General features: G+C 41.2%; 1 protein-coding gene and 1 long non-coding RNA gene across 7 annotated transcripts in view; one reads left to right on the top strand and one right to left on the bottom strand.

Moving 5' to 3' along the window:
- Positions 1–19,376, top strand: part of LOC127648302 (tripartite motif-containing protein 16-like) — a 94,673-nt gene extending 75,297 nt beyond the window's left edge. Inside the window, exons 1-7 of one of the 6 annotated variants that reach the window (XM_052132950.1) lie at positions 15,078–15,672; positions 16,369–16,949; positions 17,062–17,157; positions 17,251–17,484; positions 17,572–17,725; positions 18,304–18,363; positions 18,495–19,376. In XM_052132950.1, coding sequence (XP_051988910.1) covers positions 16,386–16,949; positions 17,062–17,157; positions 17,251–17,484; positions 17,572–17,725; positions 18,304–18,363; positions 18,495–19,039 — 1,653 coding nt within the window. In that variant the 5' untranslated portion in view covers positions 15,078–15,672; positions 16,369–16,385 and the 3' untranslated portion in view covers positions 19,040–19,376. Of the gene's footprint in view, positions 1–1,921; positions 1,982–7,046; positions 7,184–15,077; positions 15,673–16,120; positions 16,950–17,061; positions 17,158–17,250; positions 17,485–17,571; positions 17,726–18,303; positions 18,364–18,494 lie in introns of those variants that run through there. The other 5 variants (XM_052132947.1, XM_052132951.1, XM_052132949.1 and 2 more) reach the window with 5 other exon arrangements.
- LOC127648366 (uncharacterized) lies at positions 17,568–23,460 on the bottom strand. Its single transcript, XR_007971160.1, has 3 exons — positions 23,429–23,460; positions 20,137–20,206; positions 17,568–17,690 (listed from the first exon to the last, which is right to left on the bottom strand). It is a non-coding gene; the product is annotated as an uncharacterized LOC127648366 (long non-coding RNA).
- Positions 23,461–25,141: the final 1,681 nt, after the last annotated feature.

Genomic DNA, 25,141 nt, shown 5'->3' on the forward strand with positions numbered 1-25,141 from the left:
GCATGTTCAATGTGTTTTTTTGCTCTGATAGAGAAATATACTCTTTTAGTCAGGAAAATATACTCTCCCAGTACGTGCTGTCGAAGCACCCAGGGCTGTAGTCTGCACTGGCATGCAGAAGAAGTGAAAGCCACTGGTAATGCCAAGAGAGTGCTCTGGAAGAGGTGAGTGGAACAGTAGTGAACGTCAGCTCGCTGATCACACAACCGCTCGGCTCCGAAGAAAAATCTGTCTGAACAGTCGCACAATGGCCTCCTTTTATACCTGTATGTCCGGGGGAGGGACATGCAAATTCTGTTCACCAATTTTTCATTGGCCTTTTCTCAAAGACAAGAGGTAACCAAGGCTCTAAAAAGGGACCCTTAGTGTCACTACAATCGACACAACGTCGAGTGAGTGACAGAAGGGAACTGCTCACACCTACTTGAACCATCTTTTTAAATGTTTCTTAATATCTTTGATGACCTGCATCTTGCTAATATTAGACAGAGAGCCTTGAACTTGCAAATGGATTGGCAATGATTTTTGAGCATCCATTGTAATGGCATGAATTCAAGTTACTTTTGTTGTGACATTGCGGTTTGTTTGCAATTCATCTAGCTTTTTTGCATTGAATTTAGTCTGAAAAGGCCTTTAAATGCTGAATGTTACTTCCTTAGGGTACAGGTTGTAAAACAAGTCCTTAACCTACATAGACAATAGTATTCATGATGTTTCACTTACAAAAAAAATAACTGCAGTACAAGTGTGGTAATTTGGACAGAGTATTACTGCAGTACCAGAGAAATCAATAGGAGAAAATGTAAAACCTAACCGCCAATAGATGCTGGAAAAAGAAGTCCTGCCTCACAGGTAAAAGAGCCAATCAGCTTTTGGATAGAGAGATCACCTGTCAAATAGGGGTGTAACAGGACGACATTTTCATGGTATGATAACCATCACAAAAATTACCACAACATTATGGTATCACGGTATTGAGGTACATTGATGATATTATTAGCAGTTTAATATTTGGGTATAAAATATGTCTGTTAAACACAGATAAATATTGAAGTTATAACTAGTTCTTTATTTTTGATTTCTTCAATGTTAATCCTTTAATTTTGGATCTTGGACACTCTCTTAATCCGACAAGGTAAAAAAAAAAAAAATCTCAAACAGGTAAAACAAATAATAACAAAAGATTGCAACATGTAGCTACAGAAGTCAGATGATTATAACAGAACTTTTTTGTTATTGTTATTTTGTGATTTATGAAATTGAATTGTAATAATTTGTAATGAGTATTGCTTAAGTTAACACATCAGATATGCATTTGTATGCATTCAGTAATTTGTTTCATTAAGATATATAATAAATTTGTGTTTATTATTCATATGATTTATTTATTGCCATTTTGTCCAATACTGTACATTTTCTGCCACATTTTCACTGTCAATTTCCTGCACACCAAAAACCATGCACTTTGTAAACCCTATTTAGTACTATTCTTTACAAGTAACATATTATGAAAAGTAGTATTTAAAAAAAAAAGTAATACAAATTTGTGCGATCCAACCAAATGAAGCACAATTAATGATACCACTGATGTCATATTATTCTGCTGATTTAATATATTGTCTTGATCGTAATATTGACCAGCTGTCCTGGAGATTTCAGTCTTTCCTCACTGAAGTAGAGGTATTTTCAAAGATGGTCACCAAGTGGACTGACTTTCCTTGAAAAAAGGACTTTGAAAACTGCAGTAATACTGCATCAAAATTACCACACTTGTACAACAGTAAAGAAAATGACAATAATATGTTGTCCAAATGACCACACTTGTACTGCAGTTATTTTTGTAAGGGTTACTACAGCAAATGTAGATTTAATTTCCTCTGTACATAAAAATTAAACTGCAGATGTCTTTTGTTTTTGCTAGTGAGTAACATTGAGATCTTTAACACTCCTGAATTCAGCACCAGGGACGAGTTCCAACAATGTAAGTAGAGAGAGAGAGAGAGAGATGCTTAAAGGAACAGTTCACCCAAAATTGTAATTCTCTTATCATTCACTCACCTTCATGCCATTCCAGATGTGCTTGACTTTCTTTCTGAATGTTGCTCTGTTGCTCCTTACAATAAAGTGAATGGTGACCAAAACTTTGAAGCTCAAAAGTAATCAGAAAAGTAGCAGAAAAGTAATCCAAAGGACTCCAGTGGATTAAAAAGGCTTCTGAAGTGCTTCAGTTTGGGGATAGAACAGACCAACTTGTTTTTCACTTTGTATGTTGACATCAGCAGTCTCTTTGGCGATCTCGATTACACTTCCTAGCACCATCTAGCGTATGGGCTGAAATATGTGCCACCAGAAACTGAATTTGAACCATTTATATTTGAATTTGAATGGCTAAACTTGAATAATTGCATTGAAAAACTGAATTTGAATCACATAATTTGAAATTGTATTGTTTAATTAAAATTGAATTTATTCAAAAACTGAATCTGAATTGTATCATTTGAAATTGAATTTATTCGTTTGGAACTGAAGTCCAATAAAATTTGATCCTCACTGAAAATTAAACTCTCTATATATCTTCACATTCACTTCTCACTATTCAGATTCAGTTCTCAAATTCAATTTCAAGTTACTGAGACAGACATCCGGGTAGTTGGAGGATGAAGGAAGAGCAATCGAGCGTAGATCGATAGATAGCGTTCATTGGCGCACAGGACTCCTCTTGGGCCAATCAGCACCAATGTTTTGGAGCACAGTACGTTACCCGCCATGAAACTATGGAATTACGATTGTGTCAATAATAATGAATGTAACTTTATAAAACTGAACGTAACTTTATAAAACTGAACGTAACTTTTTCAGAAACTATCAAAAATATTCCATTACAAAAGAAGAAAAACACAATTAAAATGGAAAAAATGAACTCAGTCGCATCGAATTTAACAGGCTCTTCAAATATGCTTCATTTTTTGTTAATGTTTTTCAAAGATTCGTTTTCGCAAATCGTGGATTCTGAATACATTGCCACAGATTTCAGCTTATGCTTCGCAGTTTTTCGTTTGCTGTTTTGAGACAAACCTCTCGTGGGGGTGGGCTTAACAGTGATCTACTCTGATTGGATAGTGAGCTTTTGATGGACAGGTGCTCTCTGACCCGGATGTACAGATGTCACTCAGTGGCGCGATATTGGAAAGCTCTCGCGGTGATTTGTAGTTATGCAATACGTCGTGCTTTGTTGTATTACTTACTAACAATATGTAAATAATATTTGACCTATAATTATATAATTTAATATTATATGAGACCTTCGATCGTCTAATAATCGTCTTCGATCAGTCTGTAAAGATGAGCTCTCAGGAGAGACACGGAGCGGCATCATCTTCCTCCTCCTCTTGTCCTTCAAGGCAGCTTGAAGTAAGTTCGTGTTACTGAAGTAACCAATAACATCGATAAAAGTTTTATTCATGTAACGTTACAGTGTGCAACAGTTCTGGCTTTATTTTGCAAATTTATTGTTGTATTGTAAATGCATGCTAAATAAAATTTTGCTGTTTTGTCATTGTCATGATTGCAAAACTGAAACCTGGCCATATCTTGGTCCACTGTTTGACTCTGCCCCCACTGCTGAACGGACTGCTGCTGACCCTGCCTTGTGCTGGTATTCCCGAGCGACTGGTTAAGAATTTCAAGGTTGGTATGTACAGCTGCAGATGCAGCGTCTGCACCAAGATTTCTGCCTTGCTGTAGAATAAAGACCAGTTTGATATCTGCACTGTCTACATTGACACGTCCTTGAATATAATAACTGTGAAAAAGAGCAAACAAACAAACTACATAACATCATGACATGACATCAGTGCATTGCAAACTTGTGAATGACAATAAAAAATTATTAAAAAATATATAAAAATATGATATTTTATATGTGTTTATCAAAACATTGTGAATAAATATAATAAAATATATGCAATATTCCACCACTGTGTTGAAATTTAGAGTGTTTTCTGTCAAATTAGACAATTTCTATCCATTTACTCCAATGTATGTGGGCAGGACGCTCTTTTAAATTCAGATATGCCTAATTCTCTAAAAAATTCCAAATATCCTGCAGAGCTGAAGTGGTTAAACAATAAATTTGCAAAATAAAGCCAGAACTGTTGCACACTGTAACGTTACATGAATAAAGCTTTTATCGATGTTATTGGTTACTTCAGTAACACAAACTTACTTCAAGCTGCCTTGAAGGACAAGAGGAGGAGGAGTGGAGCATTTGTTTAATAAGCAAGGTCTTTTATTCAGATATTCAGAATTTCTTTCTGAATACCAAATACCAGTAACCCCAAAGGAATTTGCTACAGTAATGGGTGCTATTCCCTCTGGTTTATGTAAAAACCGTAATTACTTCACACCAGTATCTACTGCATCCTTTCCTAAACCTTGTGATACTTCTGTTGGTCAAATCTGTTTTTCAGAGTCGAAAGCTAAAAACTACAAGATCTTTATTTCTTAAGGATTTGATTTCTGTTCCACCTGTTATTTCCTTTTGGAATAATTTGTTTGGTAACCTTAATTGGAAAAAATCTGGTCTTTACAGCAGAAATTCATTCTCACAAATAAAGTGAAAGAAATTTCCTTTAAGTTGATACACAGGTTCTATCCTGTTAAGAAATTTATACAAAGATTTAAATCTGACATTGAGCTAACATGCTCTTTTTGTGTGAATTCTGATGAAACAGTGGTTCATTTATTTTGGTCGTGTCATTACACTCAGAAGCTCTGGAATGATATTGATGTTTTTATCAAGTCGAAGATTTTGCCAGGCTTCTCAATACATATGAGAAACATTATATTTGGGTGTTTTGATTCAGACCCCACAAACGAAAATGTCTGTTTTGTTATTAATTTAATTATTTTCCTAAGCAAATTCTATATTCACAAATGCACATTTTTAAACTGTAAACCTATCTTCTCTGTCTTCTTAAAAGAAATAGAAAATTATCTAAATTTGATTTCAGTATAATAAGAAAGCCATAAGGACTGTTAGAATCTGCACTGCATTTGATCTCTTCATGTGAACATTTTTGTGTGATGTAATGCCCTACCTCTTCTTTTATTGTTATATACATTATTATTATTATTATCTTTTTTTTTTATTATTATTATTATTTTTTTGTCTTCTTTATTGTTTTGGTTGATATTATGTGATGTACGTATGCTTTCTCTTTTGTATGTTCCTGTTCTTTGCATTAAACATTTAAAAAAAAAAAAAAAAAAAAAAACAAGAGGAGGAGGAAGATGATGCCGCTCCGTGTCTCTCCTGAGAGCTCATCTTTACAGACTGATCGAAGATGATTATTAGACGATCGAAGGTCTCATATAATATTAAATTATATCATTATAGGTCAAATATTATTTACATATTGTTAGTAAGTAATACAACAAAGCACGACGTATTGCATAACTACAAATCACCGCAAGAGCTTTCCAATATGCGCGCCACTGAGTGACGTCTGTACATCCGGGTCAGAGAGCACCTGTCCATCAAAAGCTCACTATCCAATCAGAGTAGATCACTGTTAAGCCCACCCCCACGAGAGGTTTGTCTCAAAACAGCAAACGAAAAACTGCGAAGCATAAGCGAAATCTGTGGCAATGTATTCAGAATCCACGATTTGCAAAACGAATCTTTGAAAAACATTAACAAAAAATGAAGCATATTTGAAGAGCCTGTTAAATTAGATGCGACTGAGTTCATTTTTTCATTTTAATTGTGCTTTTCTTCTTTTGTAATGGAATATTTTTGATAGTTTCTGAAAAAGTTACGTTCAGTTTTATAAAGTTACGTTCAGTTTTATAAAGTTACATTCATTATTATTGACACAATCGTAATTCCATAGTTTCATGGCGGGTAACGTACTGTGCTCCAAAACATTGGTGCTGATTGGCCCAAGAGGAGTCCTGTGCGCCAATGAACGCTATCTATCGATCTGCGCTCGATTGCTCTTCCTTCATCCTCCAACTACCCGGATGTCTGTCTCAGTAACTTGAAATTGAATTTGAGAACTGAATCTGAATTGTGAGAAGTGAATGTGAAGATATATAGAGAGTTTAATTTTCAGTGAGGATCAAATTTTATTGGACTTCAGTTCCAAACGAATAAATTCAATTTCAAATGATACAATTCAGATTCAGTTTTTGAATAAATTCAATTTTAATTAAACAATACAATTTCAAATTATGTGATTCAAATTCAGTTTTTCAATGCAATTATTCAAGTTTAGCCATTCAAATTCAAATATAAATGGTTCAAATTCAGTTTCTGGTGGCACATATTTCAGCCCATACTAGCGGCTCTGCATAAATTATGTGTCAAGTGCTAGGAAGTGTAACCGAGCTTGAAATCCTGATTGCCAAGAAGATTGCTGATGTCAAGATTTAGAGTGAAAAGAATTATAATTAGACCTCAGATAAATGGTACCTTTGATATTTAGTGAAATTACCATCAACATTTGTGTATATTTATTTGTACAATTAATTGTGTTTCTACCTCCTCTGACCTGGCTTTGCTTTAAGTTGTTTTAATATATCTTGGAAATAATCATTTACTTTGTGAAGTCGTTTGGGCTACTTTTCTGCTATTTTTATGTGTTTTTTGAGCCTCATATTTTGGTACCTGTTAAATTGCATTATATGGACCTACAGAGCTCAGATATTCTTCTAAAAGTTTGTGTACATTAGATGAAGAAAACACATCTGGAATGGCATGAAGGGGAATAAATAATGAGATAATTCACTCCATTGGAAAAGACCCCACAGTTCATTAAGATTATTTAACAGCTCCTTAATAAATAAATAAAAGATGAGATTTAATCAATACAAATGTTTATTTGTGAGTTGTAATTCGAGATGGATTTAGATTAAAGACTGATGTTACCTGTGAATGAGACATAGTCTGTAAACCTAATCATTTGAAAAGGAATAAAGAGCCAGACTTATGTGATGCATTCATTCTGTAAAGTACTGAGAGATTATATCTTTTTCTCCATTAGATTCACATCAGTTCACTCTGGATCTGAACACAGTGAATCCGTATCTCTGTCTGTCTGAGAGGAATAAAAGGGTTACCTACACTAACACACCCCAGCGCTATCCTGATCATCCAGACAGATTTGATTGTTGGAGTCAGGTGTTGTGTAAAGAGAGTGTGAGTGGATGCTGTTACTGGGAGGTGGAGTGGAGTGGGAATCGTGGTGTGGATATTGCAGTGGCATATGAGAGTATCAAGAGGAAGGGAGATGGTAAAGAGGTTGATTTTGGATTTAATGATCAATCCTGGAATTTGTTTTGTTCTGCTTCCAGTTACTCATTCTGGCACAATAAAATTGAGACTAAACTCCCTGTAGTCCACAGCTCCAGTAGAATAGGAGTGTATGTGGATCACAGTGCAGGAGTTTTGTCCTTCTACAGCGTCTCTGACACAATGAACCTCATCCACAGAGTCCAGACCACATTCACCCAACCTCTGTATCCTGTGTTTGGACTATATTGGGGTTCAACAGTGAAACTTTGTACTCTTATATGATAAATCAGTGACAGTATCTTAACTCTAATCAATAAATCAACATCTGAACTTTAAATATCATAAAAGAAATACATTACTTCAAGTTCATCTGTTCATTTGCTTTAAAGTCTGTGCTGATGTAAATTGTAATATTATGATTATGTTGCGGATACAGCTGATTCATTGGATGCTTTTGAGTGAGGTAATGAACCAGTCCCGGTTCTACGGGGGAGCTTGAGGGTGCCAAGCACCCTTAAATGAAACGTAGAGCACCCTCAATTGCAGACCAGGTCAAACTGCTGCCTGCTGGTCGATTTATCATGAATGTTTTTTAATAGATCTTTCATTTATCTGGCTTTTGGACCTATCGTGCATCCACAAGCGTTTAATATGAATATATGAAACACCCCAATCAGAGATTTATACTTGCACAAATTGGAAATACAGTATGTTATACTTGATGTATGCAATCTGGCAACCATATATGCGAGTGCACACGCTTTACTACTAATCAAACATGCACAACAGATATCTGAAATTGGATTTTTGACATAATTACGGATGGTCAAATCTAAAAATGAAATGATAAATGAATCTGCCATAAATATTCTGCTCAAAGAAAAGAGTGATGCAGCCACTCCATGTCCATTCGTGAGACTGCATGTGCCAAGTCTACAAGCAAATATTTTCAGTGATGGACTTTAGTAAAAATGTTTGTTCATTGAGTTGTTTGTAAATTGTTGAAGTCCCTCACACTGTATGTGAATGTTACTCTGGCAGTAATCATTTATCAGTGTCATGCAGCCGGTTTTATTCAGTTGAGTGCTCAATGGGATGCCAATCAAACCATTGACGAGACCCACATCATGACCCATGAGTGTGTTAACAGGTTGATAATGTTTTCAGAATAAAACAAGTAAACGGGTCCACTTTGGGTGGTAATACTAAATTACCATTGCATTAAAGTATGGTAAAATAATAAATTCATAATTGTATTAAGTCTTTATTGAGTTTAAAAACCTGGAAAAGGGGAAGGGATCTCACTCAAATACCTATTGGTCCACAGTGGAACACTTTGATGGGTAAAATTGCCCTTTGAAGGTCTTTTCTGAGCACTGAAGTAAAGCAATTATTGTTAATTTACACTTTACAAATTAATTCTGTTATTGGTTTTATCTGACTCCGATTTATATTAATATGACTCCAATATAGAGTGGTGGTGGTGTAGTGGGCTAAAGCACATAACTGGTCTTCAGAAGGTTGCTGGTTCAATCCCCACTGCCACCATCATTGTGTCCTTGAGTAAGACACTTAACTCCAGGTTGCTCCGGGGGGGATTGTCCCTGTAATAAGTGCACTGTAAGTCACTTTGTATAGAAGCATCTGCCAAATGCATACCGGTAAATGTAAATTTAAGTTGACCTCTAATTTAGATTTAAGTTCTAATTGATTTCTGATCATTCTTTTAATATAACATTTTAAGTTATTGATCACTCTAAATCCTCTTAATTTTCATTATCCTTTAATTCGGGTCCCAACTGTCGCTCAGTGTCATATGCCGGCCGATTAATTACATAGATCTCACGGACACAAAATCGCCAGTTCCCTTCCGAGGGAACTCGCACTGCGTCGTTTAAAACGACTCTTTGGGGAACGCTCCTTAGCGTGCGCCTCTGAAATATGAATGAAACTATTCCAATCTTGATTGGTGTTGCGTCATGACGTAACATGTGACGGCATAACCGGATGCATAAAAGTGACGCCGGTACACATACACATTAGCTTTCGCTCTTCAGCAAGCGCTCTATGTTGAAATTGTTTGTCTTATTTGGTGTTGTTTGTCTGATTTAAAAATATTATGGCCACCGAACAGTTCAAGTAGTGCGTGCACCCCTGCCCTCGTTTCATTACGGGTAGGGACACGCACGCTTTATGTGTGAACTGTTTGGGAGCACAGCACGCTACAGGCAGCTCTCGAGGGATCTGCCTGTGAAAGTTGTGAAGCACTACATGAGAGTGCTGCGCTCCGGTTGGCGTGCTTCGATGAGCACGGTCAGGCTCGCGTTCCCCACGGTTTTGGTCCCGCGTCTGTTGAGGCAGCTGGCGATTGAAATCGCGGGGTTCGTAGCGGATTTTGCAGATGAGAATGAGACTGCTGCGGCACGTTCTCATTCTTCGTTTGAGGATCCCGAGCCTACTGTGAGTGGTGCAGAAGCTCGCGTCACGGCTTCTTCTGCCCATGATCAGGTCCCCTTGCTTGAGCTCACTGCTTCCGAGGAAGTGGATATGCTCAGCATCGATGCGGACGACCGTGAGCCAAGCACGCCAGTTTTTGGCCAAGCTTATGAGGAGCTGATTGAGGTTGTGACTCGTGCCGTGGCCAGACTGAATATCAGCTGGCCACAAAATGAGCAGGGAACGCAAGTTGAACGCAATTAGACGTGCGTTTCCTGCGGCACAGATCACAAACTCAGCGCCGGGGTTTGCCGTTTTTCCCCGATCTCCACAAAGATATCTAAAACGAGATTGTGGGGTAAAACGCATTCGTCCCGTATCTCCAGCCCCAGTGTTTGATTACAGACGATGTTTTGGGGGCATGGTATATGGGCTAAAACCCCGGCGCTGCCTAGTAAGCCCTGCAGAGATACATCTGCTTTAATAAGTAGGGCTTACATGGCCGCACACAATCGGTGTTGGTTTCCCGCCATCTCTGACGCTTCGGGCCACATCAATTTCCAGCGAACGCACACCGTGCCGTTCGTCTCAAAAAAAAAAAACAAGCATCAATGGTGGTCACAGAAACCGTATCGACTAAATCCTGCCGGTCTTTCGCTTCAGGAAGTCGAGAACAGTGCTTGAAAAACACCCGAGACCAGCCTCGAGAGGCTGGTTCCCTTAGTTGAAGCTTCAGGAAAGAGGTCCTACCGAGGTGGTAGAACCGAGGTTGCTCTCGCAGAGGAGTCCTCAGGAAATCGTTGTCGGTTCCCGCCGTCTCTGACGTTTCGGGCCACATCAATTTCCAGCGAACGCACACCGTGCCGTTCGCGTCAAAAAAAAAAAACACACATCAATTGTGGTCACAAGGACTGTATCGACTAAATCCTGCCGGTATCTCGCTTCAGGAAGTCGAGAACAGTGCTCGAAAAACACCCGAGACCAGCCTCGAGAGGCTGGTTCCCGTAGTAGATTTTGTAGAGGCATGGGCAGGCTCAGGTGATGGAACAAGAAGTGCAATCTCTGCTGCTGAAGGAGGCCATAGAATGTGTTCCTCATTCAGACAGGGAGTCCGGTCTTTACAGCCGGTACTTTATAGTTCCAAAAAAAGGATGGGGGGTTGAGGCCGATTTTAGATCTCAGAGTTTTGAACCGGCCTTTGAGGAGGTTCAGGTTCAAAATGCTTACCATTCCTGTCATCGTGAGTCAGATCAGATCCGAGGACTGGTTTGTCACGATAGATCTAAAAGACGCCTATTTTCATGTACCCATCCTTCCATGTCACAGGAGGTTCCTGAGGTTCAGCTTCGGGGCTGAAGCTTACCAATATCGGGTTCTTCCGTTCGGCCTAGCACTCTCTCCCGCACATTCACCAAATGTATGGATGCAGCTCCTGCTCCTCTGAGACTTCAGGGCATCCGCATACTGAATTTTATCGATGACTGGCTCATTCTGGCCCAGTCTCGAGAAATGGCGATTCGGCATCGAGATGTCATCCTTGGCCATATTCGAAGTTTGGGGTTGAGACTCAACACAAAAGAGTGTGTTACAACCATCCCAGTGCACAACGTTTCTGGGTGTTGTGTGGGACTTCGGTTACGATGCAGGCACGCATGTCTCCTGCACGTATCGAGTCCGTTCTGGCGATGGTGTCCGGGTTAAAACTAGGCCAGGCCATCACTGTAAAGCAGTTTCAGAGACTGCTGGGCCTCATGGCAGCGGCATCCAACTTGATACCTTTGGGCCTTCTACACATGAGGCCCCTCCAGTGGTGGCTGAAAGCCAAGGTGTTTTCCCCCAAGGGGAATCCATTTCAGTATAATCAGAGTAACGCGCAGATGCCTTCGTTCTCTGCTAATATGGAAGAAACCTTGGTTCCTGTCCCTAGGGCCAGTGTTGGGAGCGTCATGTCGCCGGAAAACCGTTTCGACAGACGCCTCCCTCACTGGCTGGGGCGCGGCTTCCTTCCAGACATCAAAGGTTACCATGTCCTAGTACGTTCGGACAATACATCAGTGGTAGCTTATCTGAACCGACAAGGAGGACTCAGATCGCGCCCTCTGTGCAGACTGGCGCATCAGATAATTCTTTGGTCCCAAGGGAAAATACTGTCTATCAGAGCATGTATATTCCGGGGGTTCAGAATCAGGGAGCAGACATCCTGTCGAGGCAGGGGCTGAGGCCCGGGGAATGGAGACTTCATCCAGAGGTGGTGAAGTTGATATGGGACAAATTTGGACCATCAGAAGTGGATCTATTCGCGTCTCGAGAGACGTCCCACTGTCCACTTTGGTTCTCCCTCTCACATCCAGCCCCACTGGGGTTGGACGCCATGGTACAGGCTTGGCCGAGGCTTGGCCTGTACGCATTTCCCCGATCGGCTGCTCCCGGGAGTCCTGGAAAGGGTCCGCCAAGAGGGCATCAGTCTACTTCTGGTTGCCCCCATGTGGCCGGCCCGAGTATGGTTCTCAGACATAATTTCACTCCTGATAGCTCCGCCATGGCAGATTCCTCTGAGGAGGGATCTGTTGTCTCAGGCGGGGGGCACAGTCTTCCACCCTCGGTCCAGAGCTGTGGAAACTGTGGGTCTGGCCCCTGAGGGGGTTCAGTACCTAAATGCTGGTCTATCAGCGGGGGTGGTTGAAACCATACTTAGCTCTAGGGCTCCGTCTACTAGAAGATTATATGGCCTCAAGTGGAATGTGTTCCACTTGGTATAGAGAACATGAATTAGATCCAGTTAACTGCCCGGTGGCTTCAGTTCTGGAGTTTCTTCAAGATCGTTTCTCTGTGGTCTCTCCCTTCCACACTTAAGGTGTACGTGGCTGCCATTTCGGCGTTCCATGCACCACTGAGTGATGGGCCTCTGGGGAGGCACCAGCTGGTCATTCGTTTTCTCCGTGGTACATGGAGGATGAGACCGTCAACCAGGTCCAGGGTTCCTGCCTGGGACCTGGCGGTGGTTCTCGAAGGGTTATCCCTGGCCCCCTTCGAACCCCTTCAGTCGGCTTCAGCCCAAGGACCTGACGTTCAAGATGGCTTTTCTCTTAGCTATTACCTCTCTAAAGAGGGTGGGTGATCTTCAAGCCCTGGCAGTGACGCCAGCTTGCTTGGAGTTTGCCCCTGGCGGAGTTAAAGCCATTTTACACCAGAGACCTGGCTATGTGCCTAAGGTGCCGTCTAACACGGCACGGTCTACGGTCCTGCAGGCTTTTTATCCTCCACCTCATGTGTCGGCAGAAGAAGAGAGGCTCCATTTGCTCTGCCCTGTCAGAGCTTTGAGTGTTTACCTCGAGAGGTCCTCTTCTTGGAGGAGGTCGGACCAACTGTTAGTGTGTTTTGGGTCACCTAAGAAGGGGCTCCCTGCCTCGAAACAAACCATTAGTAATTGGATTGTTCAGGCTATTATCTCGGCCTACAAGGTGCTAATTTGCCTTCACCTTTGGCCGTGAGGGCTCATTCAACTAGAGGCATGGCGTCCTCTAGGGCTCTCTTATCGGGAGTACCCCTCCAGGAGATCTGTGAGGCAGCCGGTTGGGCTACCCCGCACACTTTCATCAGGTTTTACAGTCTGCACCTCCCTAGTATGCCTGGCGCACGTGTGCTCTTGTCCTAGTTGAGTGCCTGAGTTCAGTTTCACCCTAGGGCAGGCCTTTTTTCGGTGCGTGGCCTAGTGGGCATTCGTTCCCCAAAGAGTCGTTTTCAACGACGCAGTCGCGAGTTCCCTCGGAAGGAACGTCTCGGGTTATGACTATAACCCTTGTTCCCTGAGAAGGAGCGAGACACTGCGTCGTCCTGCCACGCCCTCAAGGCCTGAGAGCGGCTTGCTTCATCGCTAGGCTAATGTGTATGTGTACCGGCGTCACTTTTATGCATCCGGTTATGCCGTCACATGTTACGTCATGACGCAACACCAATCAAGATTGGAATAGTTTCATTCATATTTCAGAGGCGCACGCTAAGGAGCGTTCCCCAAAGAGTCGTTTTCAACGACGCAGTGTCTCGTTCCCTTCTCAGGGAACAAGGGTTATAGTCATAACCCGAGACGTTCTGTTCATAGTCAGCAGTTGCAGGGTTTACTAATATCATCTGATTCAGACGCCTGCTGCTTGCTCATAACCAGATGATAGTTTTATTTAGTCACATTTCATACAACTTGCTAAGACGGTGATAAGCAGTGACTGGTAGTCTTACGTGGTTTTCGCCTATTCATAAGCTTCAGTAATGTCATTATCCTGGACATAAGTTTACGGTAACAAAAGGCATCCCTCGAATCTACTGGTGATCAATGATTTAGGAGGAATGCAGAATAAATCAAATAATAACTATTATTTGCCAGGTAGGATTAAAATCATAAGTTACAAAATCAATCAAAGCCAATTTTACATATGAAGAAATTCAGAGATCAGTGAGATGCATCACGGTTCAACCGGCAGGTAATTTTGGTGAGGTCAAAGTTTCAGGCAAGGGTATACGATGTTTCCCATGTTTTAAGGTTGGAGTTGGCATCAGGCCGGGAGGAAAATCTTTTGTTCCCTTTTCCTTTTCTGTTTGCCGCACCCCGTATAGGCTGCAGTACCCACATTGTCAAAAGAGAGCAAGATGTGCTGGATGACCTCTGTCTGTTGCTTCACCACCAATAACTGTTGGGGAAGTCCTCGACGGTGTCGCCTGAGAGGCCGACATGGAGAGATGGGCATGTTAAAGAATCGTGCCTTATCTTTGTCCCTCATCTCGACCAGGTTCAGCCACAGGTGGCGCTCTTGGACCACAAGCGTGGACATCATCTGCCCGAGTGCGCGCGCTGTGACTGCCTCGTTCCTGCTTCATGTTGGACTCCACTTCTACATGACTCTGAGTGATGATGACTAATAGCAGCCGGTGCTAGCAAAAAAGAGGATGAACTGATGCCAACTCCAACCTTAAAACATGGGAAACATCGTATACCATTGCCTGAACCTTGGACCTCACCAAAATTTCCTGCCGGTTGAACTGTGATGCATCTCACTGATCTCTGCCTGCATCACCTTTGTCTAATGATGGACTACACTCTTAAAATTTATTCATAGACTATCAATAAATTGCCAATAAAAGACTTCATCAGCCAAATAACAAAGAACAATGCATCTATGAAAGTGTTACTTAGTTTAATCATTTTAAACCATGACTTTAACTATACACAAGTAACATTGACATTATATTGATGTTAGTCAGAGGGGAACTGGCCCTCACAGTGAGTCTGGTTTAGGGTTAGGGTGGGGTTAGTCAGAGGGGAACTGGTCCTCACAGTGAGTCTGGTTTAGGGTTAGGGTGGGGTTAGTCAGAGGGGAACTGGCCCCCACAGTGAGTCTGGCTTAGGGTTAGGGTGGGGTTAGTCAGAGGGGAACTGGCCCCCACAGTGAGTCTGGTTTAGGGTTAGGGTGGGGTTAGTCAGAGGGGAACTGGCACTCACAGTGAGTCTGGTTTAGGGTTAGGGTGGGGTTAGTCAGAGGGGAACTGGCACTCACAGTGAGTCTGGTTTAGGGTTAAACCATAAAGACAGTTTACAGTTATTATCAACTGCAACTAATGAGCAGTCTTAACTGGCCAAAACTTAGACTCATGCATAACCGACTGAACACAGTAAATGTATGTGATTCCTGCTAGAACTCTTTGAATCCTCTCAATTGTAAAATTTGGGCGTCCACTTAAACGTCTGTCAATTAGTAACTCAGTCAGAGTGAATGTCCCGTTACGTGTTTAATATGAGCAAAGGTTTCAGTAATCAAGATCTGTGCCACGGAACGCATTCGTGTCATAGAGAAAACTGTGTAATGTAATTACACACAAAGTAACGAGTCTACCTTAATGCAAGCAAAAACGCAGAAGAACCACTTTTATTGTGATTTCTACAGACACGGGTGAGTTTAGTTGATAACTGGACTTAAAGGAAAGTGTGTGTGCTTAATTCTGTCAATGTGCTTTTCTGACTTTATTTGCTCTTCTATATATTATAAACTGTTCCTTAAATGTGTCTTTATGGGTTAATAGAGCTGTTTAGCTCCCATCAGCTACTTTTAGGTTCACTTTTGCTTAATCAGAAGAATGAATATAGGCAGTGAATGTCCTGAGAAGACACATTTGCTTTAGATTTAACTTTTTAAATATTTTTATTATTATTAATTTCTTAATTTTTTACATAACAAGGACTTTTGTATGTAGGACATGTTTTGTCCCTTATTTCAATAATCAGAGATAAACTTTATTTGTTTCCCAAGATGTTGTGAGAGGAATGGGTTAAGCCCCAAATAGTTTTACAGCAATTTATCACCTAGTTTTAAGTAATCACTGACTGTTTATTGAAGGTAGAACAGCTTTACAATACTATGACTAACAATTTTAGATAGGCCTTTATATCAGCAAATGCACTGTACAATGTACAAAAGTACAAAGTACAAAAAATGCAATAACCCATTCAATAGTTTATAAAACAGTTCGTATCATAAGTGTGTTTGTGTTGTAATTAGTGTTGTTGCAGCACTAGCAAAAAGGCCCACAAACAGCCCACTTCTGGAAAATATGTTTCACAGATGAACTAATGTGTGGCTCTCTGTCAGTGTGTACATTCAGTGAAATGGCAGGATCCAGTATTTCAGTAACTCAGGATCAGTTCTGTTGTTCAGTGTGTTTGGATCTCCTGAAGGATCCAGTGACCATTCCCTGTGGACACAGTTACTGTAGGAGCTGTATTAAAGACTGCTGGAATGGGAGGAGATGTCCTCAATGCAGAAAAAAATTATTTCCAAAACCTGATTTAAGTAAAAATGTGGTGATTGCGGAGATGGTGGAGAAACTGAAAATGACGAGAATCCAAGAGACTCCCTGTTACGCTGGTCCTGCAGATGTGGAGTGTGACGTCTGTACTGGAATAAAACAGAAAGCCGTCAAGTCCTGTCTGGTGTGTCAAAACTCTTACTGTCAGAATCATCTAGAACAACATGAAAATCTCTTCAAGAATAAGAGACACAGCTTGATGGATGCCACTGGACGACTCCAGGAGATGATCTGCCCTCAACATGATAAAATGCTGGAAATTTACTGTCAAACAGACCAGAAGTGTATCTGTGTGCTGTGTATGGTGGATGAACACAAGAACCACAACACCATATCAGCTGCAGCAGCAAGGACTGAGAAACAGGTGCACTTCAATGGAAACTCATGAGGAACAGCTCATGTACTTTATCTTATTGTGTTTTGATGGACATAGACAGTGTTACATTCATACAGACATTTATTTGTGCTTTGTACAGCGAGATTTGGAGGAAACACAGAGTAAACTGCAGCAGAGGATCGAGGAGAAAGAGAAAGATGTTCAGGAGTTGAGAGAATCTGTGATGTTTCACAAGGTGAGTTTTGAGAAGATCAACTGCTGGACAATCAGGTGTGTGTGTGTGTGTGTGTGTGTGTGTGTTTTAACAGTAATGTGTGTGTGTTACCAGAGCTCTGCACAGAAAGCAGTGGAGGACTGTGAGCGGATCTTCACTGAGTTGATCTCATCCATTGAGGAAAGTCGCTTTGAGCTGACACAGCTGATCAGAGATCAGGAAAAGGCTGAAGTCAGTCGAGCTGAAGAACTCTTGAAGCAACTAGAGCAGGAGATTGATGATCTGAGGAGGCGAGTCGATGAGATGCAGCAGCTTTTACACACAAACGATCACATCCATTTCCTGCAGGTATCAGAGCTGGACTCTACTGAGGTCTTGTCAATACATGGAGTTCTTATTTGTTTTCCTGGAACATGTTTTTATTTGTCTTCATAGAGTTTCCAGTCGCTCTCTGTCCATCCTGGATCCTCTGACAGCATCAATGTCACTTCTCGTCTCTCTTATGAACATGTAGTGAAATCTGTCACTCAACTCAGAATCAAACTGGAGGATTTCTGCAGAGAGGAGACCAAGAAGATGTATGATAGAGGTACATATATGTACTGTAAACCCAAATAAGTTAGCAGAACTCAGAAATTGTAGGTAATGAGTTACATGAATTGTCTGATTCAAGTATATAAATTCCTAATTCAAGTAGAACAGTGAAACTGTCCGGGTTTGATTTTGTACTACTTATGCATGCTGATTGCTCTTAACTTGAAACATTTTGTAAACTTACTCATACATTTTGATGGCACAAATTTTGAGTAAATCACCTCAACACAAATCACTTTATTCACCATAATGGTGAACCCAAACCCCCAAAACACCAACATAACAGAAACTCTTCTCAATGGCAACTAAACACTAACAGGTTTCCCCCTTTGCATTCATGTTCCAAAAACACATATAATAACACTTAATTTGAACATTTACTTTCCCCATCGAGTCCCTAATTTGAATGATTAAATTTTTCCCTTCTCAATACATTTAATTACTTTGGGCATTGGGGTTTACAGTGATTCATTTATTCTCAGAAACGAGTTAAAGTAATTATTTCCTATAAAATGAACATGTTCATTTCCTTTTTATAAGAGAATTAAACTGTAGATGTCTTTGTTTTGATAGTGAAATACATTCAGATCTTACCCACTCCTGAATACAAGACCAGGAAGGAGTTTCTACAATGTAAGTTACAAAAAAAACACAAACACTTACAATATAAGCCTATATTATAAAGATATATAAAGGTGATGGTACAGATAGCATGTTGTTTTAATGGAAGTTATGAAAGATTATGTATTATGTATCTCCTTCAGATTTCCATCAGTTCACTCTGGATCTGAACACAATAAATGAGTATCTCCGTCAGTCTAAGAGGAACACAGTTGTTACTTGCACTGAGAAACCCAAGCGCTATCCTGATCATCCAGACAGATTTGATGGTTGGGGTCAGGTGTTGTGTAAAGAGAGTGTGAGTGGATGCTGTTACTGGGAGGTGGAGTGGAGTGGGAATCGTGGTGTGGATATTGCAGTGGCATATAAGAGTATCAGGAGGAAGGGAAATGCTCCTAAGTGTTTGACTGGAGGTAATGATCAGTCCTGGAGATTGACCTGCTCTCCTTCCTATTACTCATTCTGGCACAAAAACATTGAGACTAAATTGCCTGTAGTCCACATCTCCAGTAGAATAGGAGTGTATGTGGATCACAGTGCAGGAGTTTTGTCCTTCTACAGCGTCTCTTACACAATGAACCTCATCCACAGAGTCCAGACCACATTCACTCAACCTCTGTATCCTGTGTTTGGACTAGATAGAAACACAACAGTGAAACTCTGTTCTCAAACTGTAGAAATGTTATAGAGATACTACAAATAATATTGACATATTACAGATTTAAGTTTCATGATAAATCAGTAATTGTGAGCTAAAAATAATGTGTTAAACATCAGCAGATAAATCTATTTTCTGTTCTAGTGATAAAAACTGAATGTGTGATTCACGTCATTTTCAGTGTTTGTTGACATGTTTGATTGTCAAACGTAACTTCTAAATCTTCTCATGGGTTATTGAAAGGTATTTTAATTATATATAATCTGACCTTTTATTTTACTGATGTTTCACAAAATACAGAGCACTATAATGCAACTTTAAATCACTTTACTCAGATTAATTCATGTCTGAAAATACCACATAACTAATAAATGCTGTATAAATAATGATCATTGAATAAATCATGTTTCAGTGTTTTTATGTTTGTAATGCAGTTCTATCTGTTCACATTCACAGCAGTGCAATCTTTGTGAGGGATGGACAGTCTCTTCAGTGTACTGTTCTTTAAACTGTTTTGGATGGTTCAGCTGACAGAATATTGAGGGGAAAAACAACGTAACAAAAAACATGAGTTGTGGAAAATTAGATGTGATCTAGGAGCTTTACACAGTGCATGCCGTAAGAGACTGTAAGATTATCCCTCACAGCATCATTTTCATTCACATTAAAAATCGAATTTATTCTATGAGAAATTATTTCAAAAATCTGCCAAGGATTATAGAACACAGACTAATGAAAATGAAGCATTGTGTGGACCATTGTAGCTGAAATAGGATGTGGCGTTTGGGGGCGGCTTCCAATTTGACGACCACCTAGTTCGCCTATGCCTAGAAATGGCCCTGAACAGTCAGACTGAAGCACTACTCGCTGCCAAAATTTAAACAAGTTAAATATTTAACATTTATTAAAGAGTTTAACATAATAGTATGGTGGTAAGAGGAGCTCTTTTTATGTTATAGTGGGTGTGTGTACATTTTGACCATTTAATTTTCTATTTAAAAAGGAATAAAGACAAAGGGGCAAATGGCTCATTTTTTCTTTTGGCTTATGAAATGGAAAAACTAGAATTCGTCTCTTTCTTTAAATTAGTAAAAAATGAGTTCATGGCTTGAAAATGAAATACATACATGTGGGTGCACTGAAACGCCCATTTCTTCTGATTGGTCAACCCGCCCCGTCTTCTTTACAGCCTTAATCCTGTCAGCCAGAATAAAAGTTAATACCACTTTGCAAATTTGCCTTAATTTGTATTAAATATTGTACCGATCTGCCACTCACTGTAAACTATGCATGTCATATGTAACAGAAACTTGTTGCTGGCAACCTACTGTAATGTTGCCTCTAATGGATGATGTTTGAGAAATTGCAAGCCACATTATTATGCTGACTGGGAGTTGGTCTACTATAGACCATGACTGAGTTCTAAATTGCATACTACCATACTACTCCTATTTCTGCCGTAGACACGTATGGCAGAAGTTGTATGGTTAGTGTGCCATTCCGAACTCAGCCCATTTTAAGACGATTTAAGGAAGTGGTGTCTTTTTGTTCCTTTAACAATTCCTGGTAGTTGTTGAACTCTGATTGCGTTCCAAATTGCATAAATAACCCTCCGAAGGGCACTTTGAAGAAGAATCATGATAGTCATGCTATCCCAATCTATCCAATAGCCACGTTGAGGAAGCATTTGTAGATGGCTCATGTTCTCACTGCAAGAACATGACCATGGCTACGTTAAGGGTGCGAATCTCCTTCTTGGGGAGAGCCACTTCAGCAGGCCCCCCTCGCTGGTCCTTCTACCTATGGGTATGAGGCTGCCGCAGTTGACACTGAAGGTAATTCGGGGGCTTCAATGGGTACGGTTACACAGGGTAATCCACCACGAACCACTCATCCCCCCAACGCGTCCGTTTGCCACCGTCCATCTCTAAGATGAGACAGGCAGCTCACCTTAGTGCCAGCCTAATATCTCTTCCGGAGCTCGAGATCTGGATGAGATGTCGATCGATGCATCAAAGAGCGTCTTGGTGGTGTTGGATGCCGAGGACTTGAGTGGGCTGCTGCCTTCAGGGGTGGCAGCCCGGTCTGAGGCTGACGCGGAACTGACCGCAATGTTTGCCCAGGCCACCATGAGTGTTGCGCTTGAGTGGAACCCTGCCCCTGCCCCTGAGCACTCGCATCTTGACGACTGGTTTCTGGGTGCCGGCCCGCCTTACGCAGGGCACGCAGAGCAAGGTAAGTGCTTCGAGTGCTCCCAACCCGTTGCGCTGGCTGCCCAAAACCATCCGACTCCACATGTGATTCAATTCACCAGGCGGCCCATCCCTGGTTCTGCGGCGTTCTCTTCACGTCAGTGAAGGATAAGAGTGCCACCGTCCTGTGGGCGGAGATCATGGTCCTCCTACAGAAGGGTGCGATAGGGCCTGTCCCTCCAGCCGAGGTGAGACAGGGGTTTTAAAGCCCTTACTTCATCATTCCCAAGAAGGGCAGTGGGTTGTGGGCTTTGCACAGACTCCCATTCAAGATGCTGACGCAAAAGCACATTTTGACATGCATTCAGCATCAATTAGTTAATGACGCGTTCTTCCACGTCTCGATTTTACCTCGACACAGACCCTTCCTGCGGTTCGCGTTCGACGGTCGGGCATATCAGTACAAGGTCCTCCCCTTCGGCTTGTCACTCTCCCCTCACATCTTCATGAAGGTTGCAAGGAAGTGGAAATGTCTGCCCCACTGAAGTACTTTCAGAGGCTCCTGGGGCATATGGCATCCTCAGGGGCGGTCACGCCATTTGGGTTTATGCATATGAGACCACTACAGCACTGGCTCCAGACCCGAGTCCAGAGGTATGCATGGCGCCGTGGCATACATCGCGTGGGTCTCACGCCTGCCTGCCACAGCTTTTTCAGCCCTTGGACAGAACTTGCATTCCTGCGTGCAGGAGTCCACATACGGCAAGTGTCCAGTTGCGTCATGGTTACAACGGACACCTCCAAAACAGGCTGGGGCGCTGAGTGCAATGGGCATGCAGCTGCTGGCTCCTGGACAGGACCTTGCCTGCTTTGGAACATCAACTGCCTCGAGTTGCTGGCAGTACAACTCGCCCTGCGGAGGCTATAGCTGTTGATCCAGGGCAAGGACATGTTGGTCCGGACAGACAGCACAATGACAGTAGCTTATATAAACCTCGTCACATGGTCCTTTCAGGCCTAAAGAGAGCCCCGTTTGAGCCTCTTGAGTCAGTCGAGTTAAAGGTCTCACTGAAGACCACTCTCCTGACCGCGCTCACTTCCATTAAGAGGGTTGGGACCTGCAGGCGTTCTCTGCCAGCGAAGAGTGCCTAGAGTTCAGCTTGGAAGACTCTCAGGTGAGAGTCTTTTAGGGGATATTTTAGGGATCGTGTGGTGAGCCTGCAGGCGCTGCCCCCCTAGGAGGCAGACACAGCCTTATCGTTGCTGTGTCCGGTGTGAAAATTAGATTTGGCTGTGGCCTTTAAATGCTCATAAAATGTTCACAATTTGTTAACAATAATTTTATTAAACAATTATATATAATCACTGAAATATAAATCATAATTCGAGGTGAACGTGTTTTTGTATTATTTTAAGATTTGATCACAGATATATATGCTGCAGAGTTGTGTTCGCAATGAACTGTTCTGTGGAAGTAATGAACTGTTCAGAAGTCTGAAACAAAGACTGAGAACCCAGTGGTGGCTCAGTGGTTGAGGCTCAGGGTTACTGACCAGAAGGTTGGGGGTTCAAGCCCCAGCACCACCAAGATGCCACTGTTGGGCCCTTGAGCAAGGCACTTAACTCCAGGTTGCTTCGGGGGATTGTCCCTGTAATAAGTGCACTGTAAGTCGCTTTGGATAAAAGCGTCTGCCAAATGCATAAATGTAACCCTTTACATGCCTCCGAAAAAACATACATGCACATAGATGGCTTTTCTGTCATCTGTTCTTAAAAATATGAATAGAGAAATATGTGTTTCTTCAAGGGACATTTCACAGGAAACTTTGAGTAAACTATTAAAGGCAAAAAAGATCATTAGAAATGGTGAGCTGTAACAGTGACTGAAATATACACATTTCCATTTATATACATTTTAACCTTAAATCTTGGTGTTGGATTAAAATAAAGTTCAAAGACATATGCCGATTACACAGATACAGCTAAACATTACAGGCACACGTTTTATTCTAAATCAATCTCACATCAGTTCATTTTCTTGAAGCATTTTAAATTGCATAAATAAACTCATTCCACTCGTAGTAATGTGAGAATATTTACATTTCTCCATATTAACATGTGTATTCACATACATGCACATGAACAACATTCATAAAACAAGCTTAACCATATACACTCATAGTTCCCCAAAGAAATAACATTAAATATCAATTCTGTTTGTTCTTACCAGTGGTGTTTGATGTGACATCAGGGTTTAGCTGTCTTCTTCTGTGGATTTTCTGGCGGGTTGCAAACCAACTTAAAAGGTGCATACCGCCACCTACTGTGCTGGAGTGTGACGAAGATGGAAAAAAGATGTTTCAGACCATTGTTTCTCAAGAATCTTATTATCGCTTTTAATACTCTGCCAGTTTCTAATCTAATATTTCAGATATTGCATTAAGTGAATTATGTGCATCCTGAAGCTTGTAATTCTCTTATAAATTCTATTATTTTCTGTTCAGACTTGGTACACTTAATTAAAACATGTTCCACAGTTTCCATTACCTGACATGTTCCACATAGACCTGTGTTGAGTTTGTGTTGCGATTAAGTTTAGTATGATCCATTCTTAATCTTGTAAACATAATATGATCCTATCTATTTAAGCTATAATTGATTTTACATTGTCTTTCATTACTTTGTATTTTATGGTAATGCCTGCCATTCTAGAATAGAAGCCTTTATTACATACTTTATTTACACAATATACATACATATTTGCATATATTGAAATGTGTTTGTTTTCACATATCCCAGCTAAACTGGGGTCAGAGTGCAGGGTCAGCCATGATACAGATAGGGTCAAGGGCCTACAGCTGGCTTGAACCCCCAACCTTCTGGTCAGTAACCCAGAGCCTCAACCGCTGAGCCACCACTGCCCAATGAGGCTCCCAGGGTCCTAAGTTCTGACATGTATCCCAATACTGTATCCCATTTATTATAGCAAGCTTCTTGAATCAGATGCTGCCCTTCTGACCAGCTTAAATTGACCAGTTTTTGTTATTTAATTTAAAGATGTGAGGGCAATAGGTCTGTAGTGTCCTGCTATTGATGGTTATTTTCCTGGTTTGGCTATAGGAATGATGACTGCATGTTTACAGTTCTTTGGCAATCTACCTTCCACCCTTGCCTTATTAAAAAGGTCCAAAACTGCCTTGATCGCTTCGTCTGCATATTTAATCATAAAGTAACAAAACCCGTCTTTCCCCGGAGCAGGGCGGCCAACCCGAGTTTGCACTCTTTTGAACTCAGACATCTAAAACATCTAAAGCTGTCTGTCCAACAGATTTCTGGTTATATACGTCTAGAGGCTGTTCCAGAGTTTCCCTTCTTCTTTTCTTACAATCATCTAGATTTTCAGTAATATGTGCTTTTTTAAAAGTTCGGACTAACTGCTCTGCTTTCTCTTCTTCTGTTACTGCTGTTCTCCTATTAGCACTGGAATATTATTGGATTGAGAAACCCCATTTATCTTCTTCAGCACACTCCACACATCTCCAAGCTGCGTTTCTCTTCCTATTGGAGAGCAACATGTTTAGGGTGTAGATGTGTTTCTCACTGCCAGTTTCTTCCTCTTCCTCATGAGATTTGTAGTTCTTTTTTTAACCTCCATTCAACGAGTACTTTTAGGTGCTGTTGGCGTTTTGTTTTTACATAATGCATTTAATATTACCATCTGACAGATATCAGTGAAACGTGTGTCGTGAGAAATCACCCCTGTCATTGACGGCACTCGACTCTCTAAACAGCAGAATAGAGGGGAGTGGCCTGCGTTTTTTTAGCCAATCAGAAGTGAGCACTGCGTGTACACTAACATCGGATTGGCTGACGTGTCTTTGGAGGTGGGTTTTGGGAGAGAGGGCATGAAACTTTGTAAAGTTAAGTTAAAAATATCATA

The sequence above is a fragment of the Xyrauchen texanus genome, chromosome 8, assembly GCF_025860055.1.
Source record: "Xyrauchen texanus isolate HMW12.3.18 chromosome 8, RBS_HiC_50CHRs, whole genome shotgun sequence".
Taxonomy (NCBI): Eukaryota; Metazoa; Chordata; class Actinopteri; order Cypriniformes; family Catostomidae; genus Xyrauchen; species Xyrauchen texanus.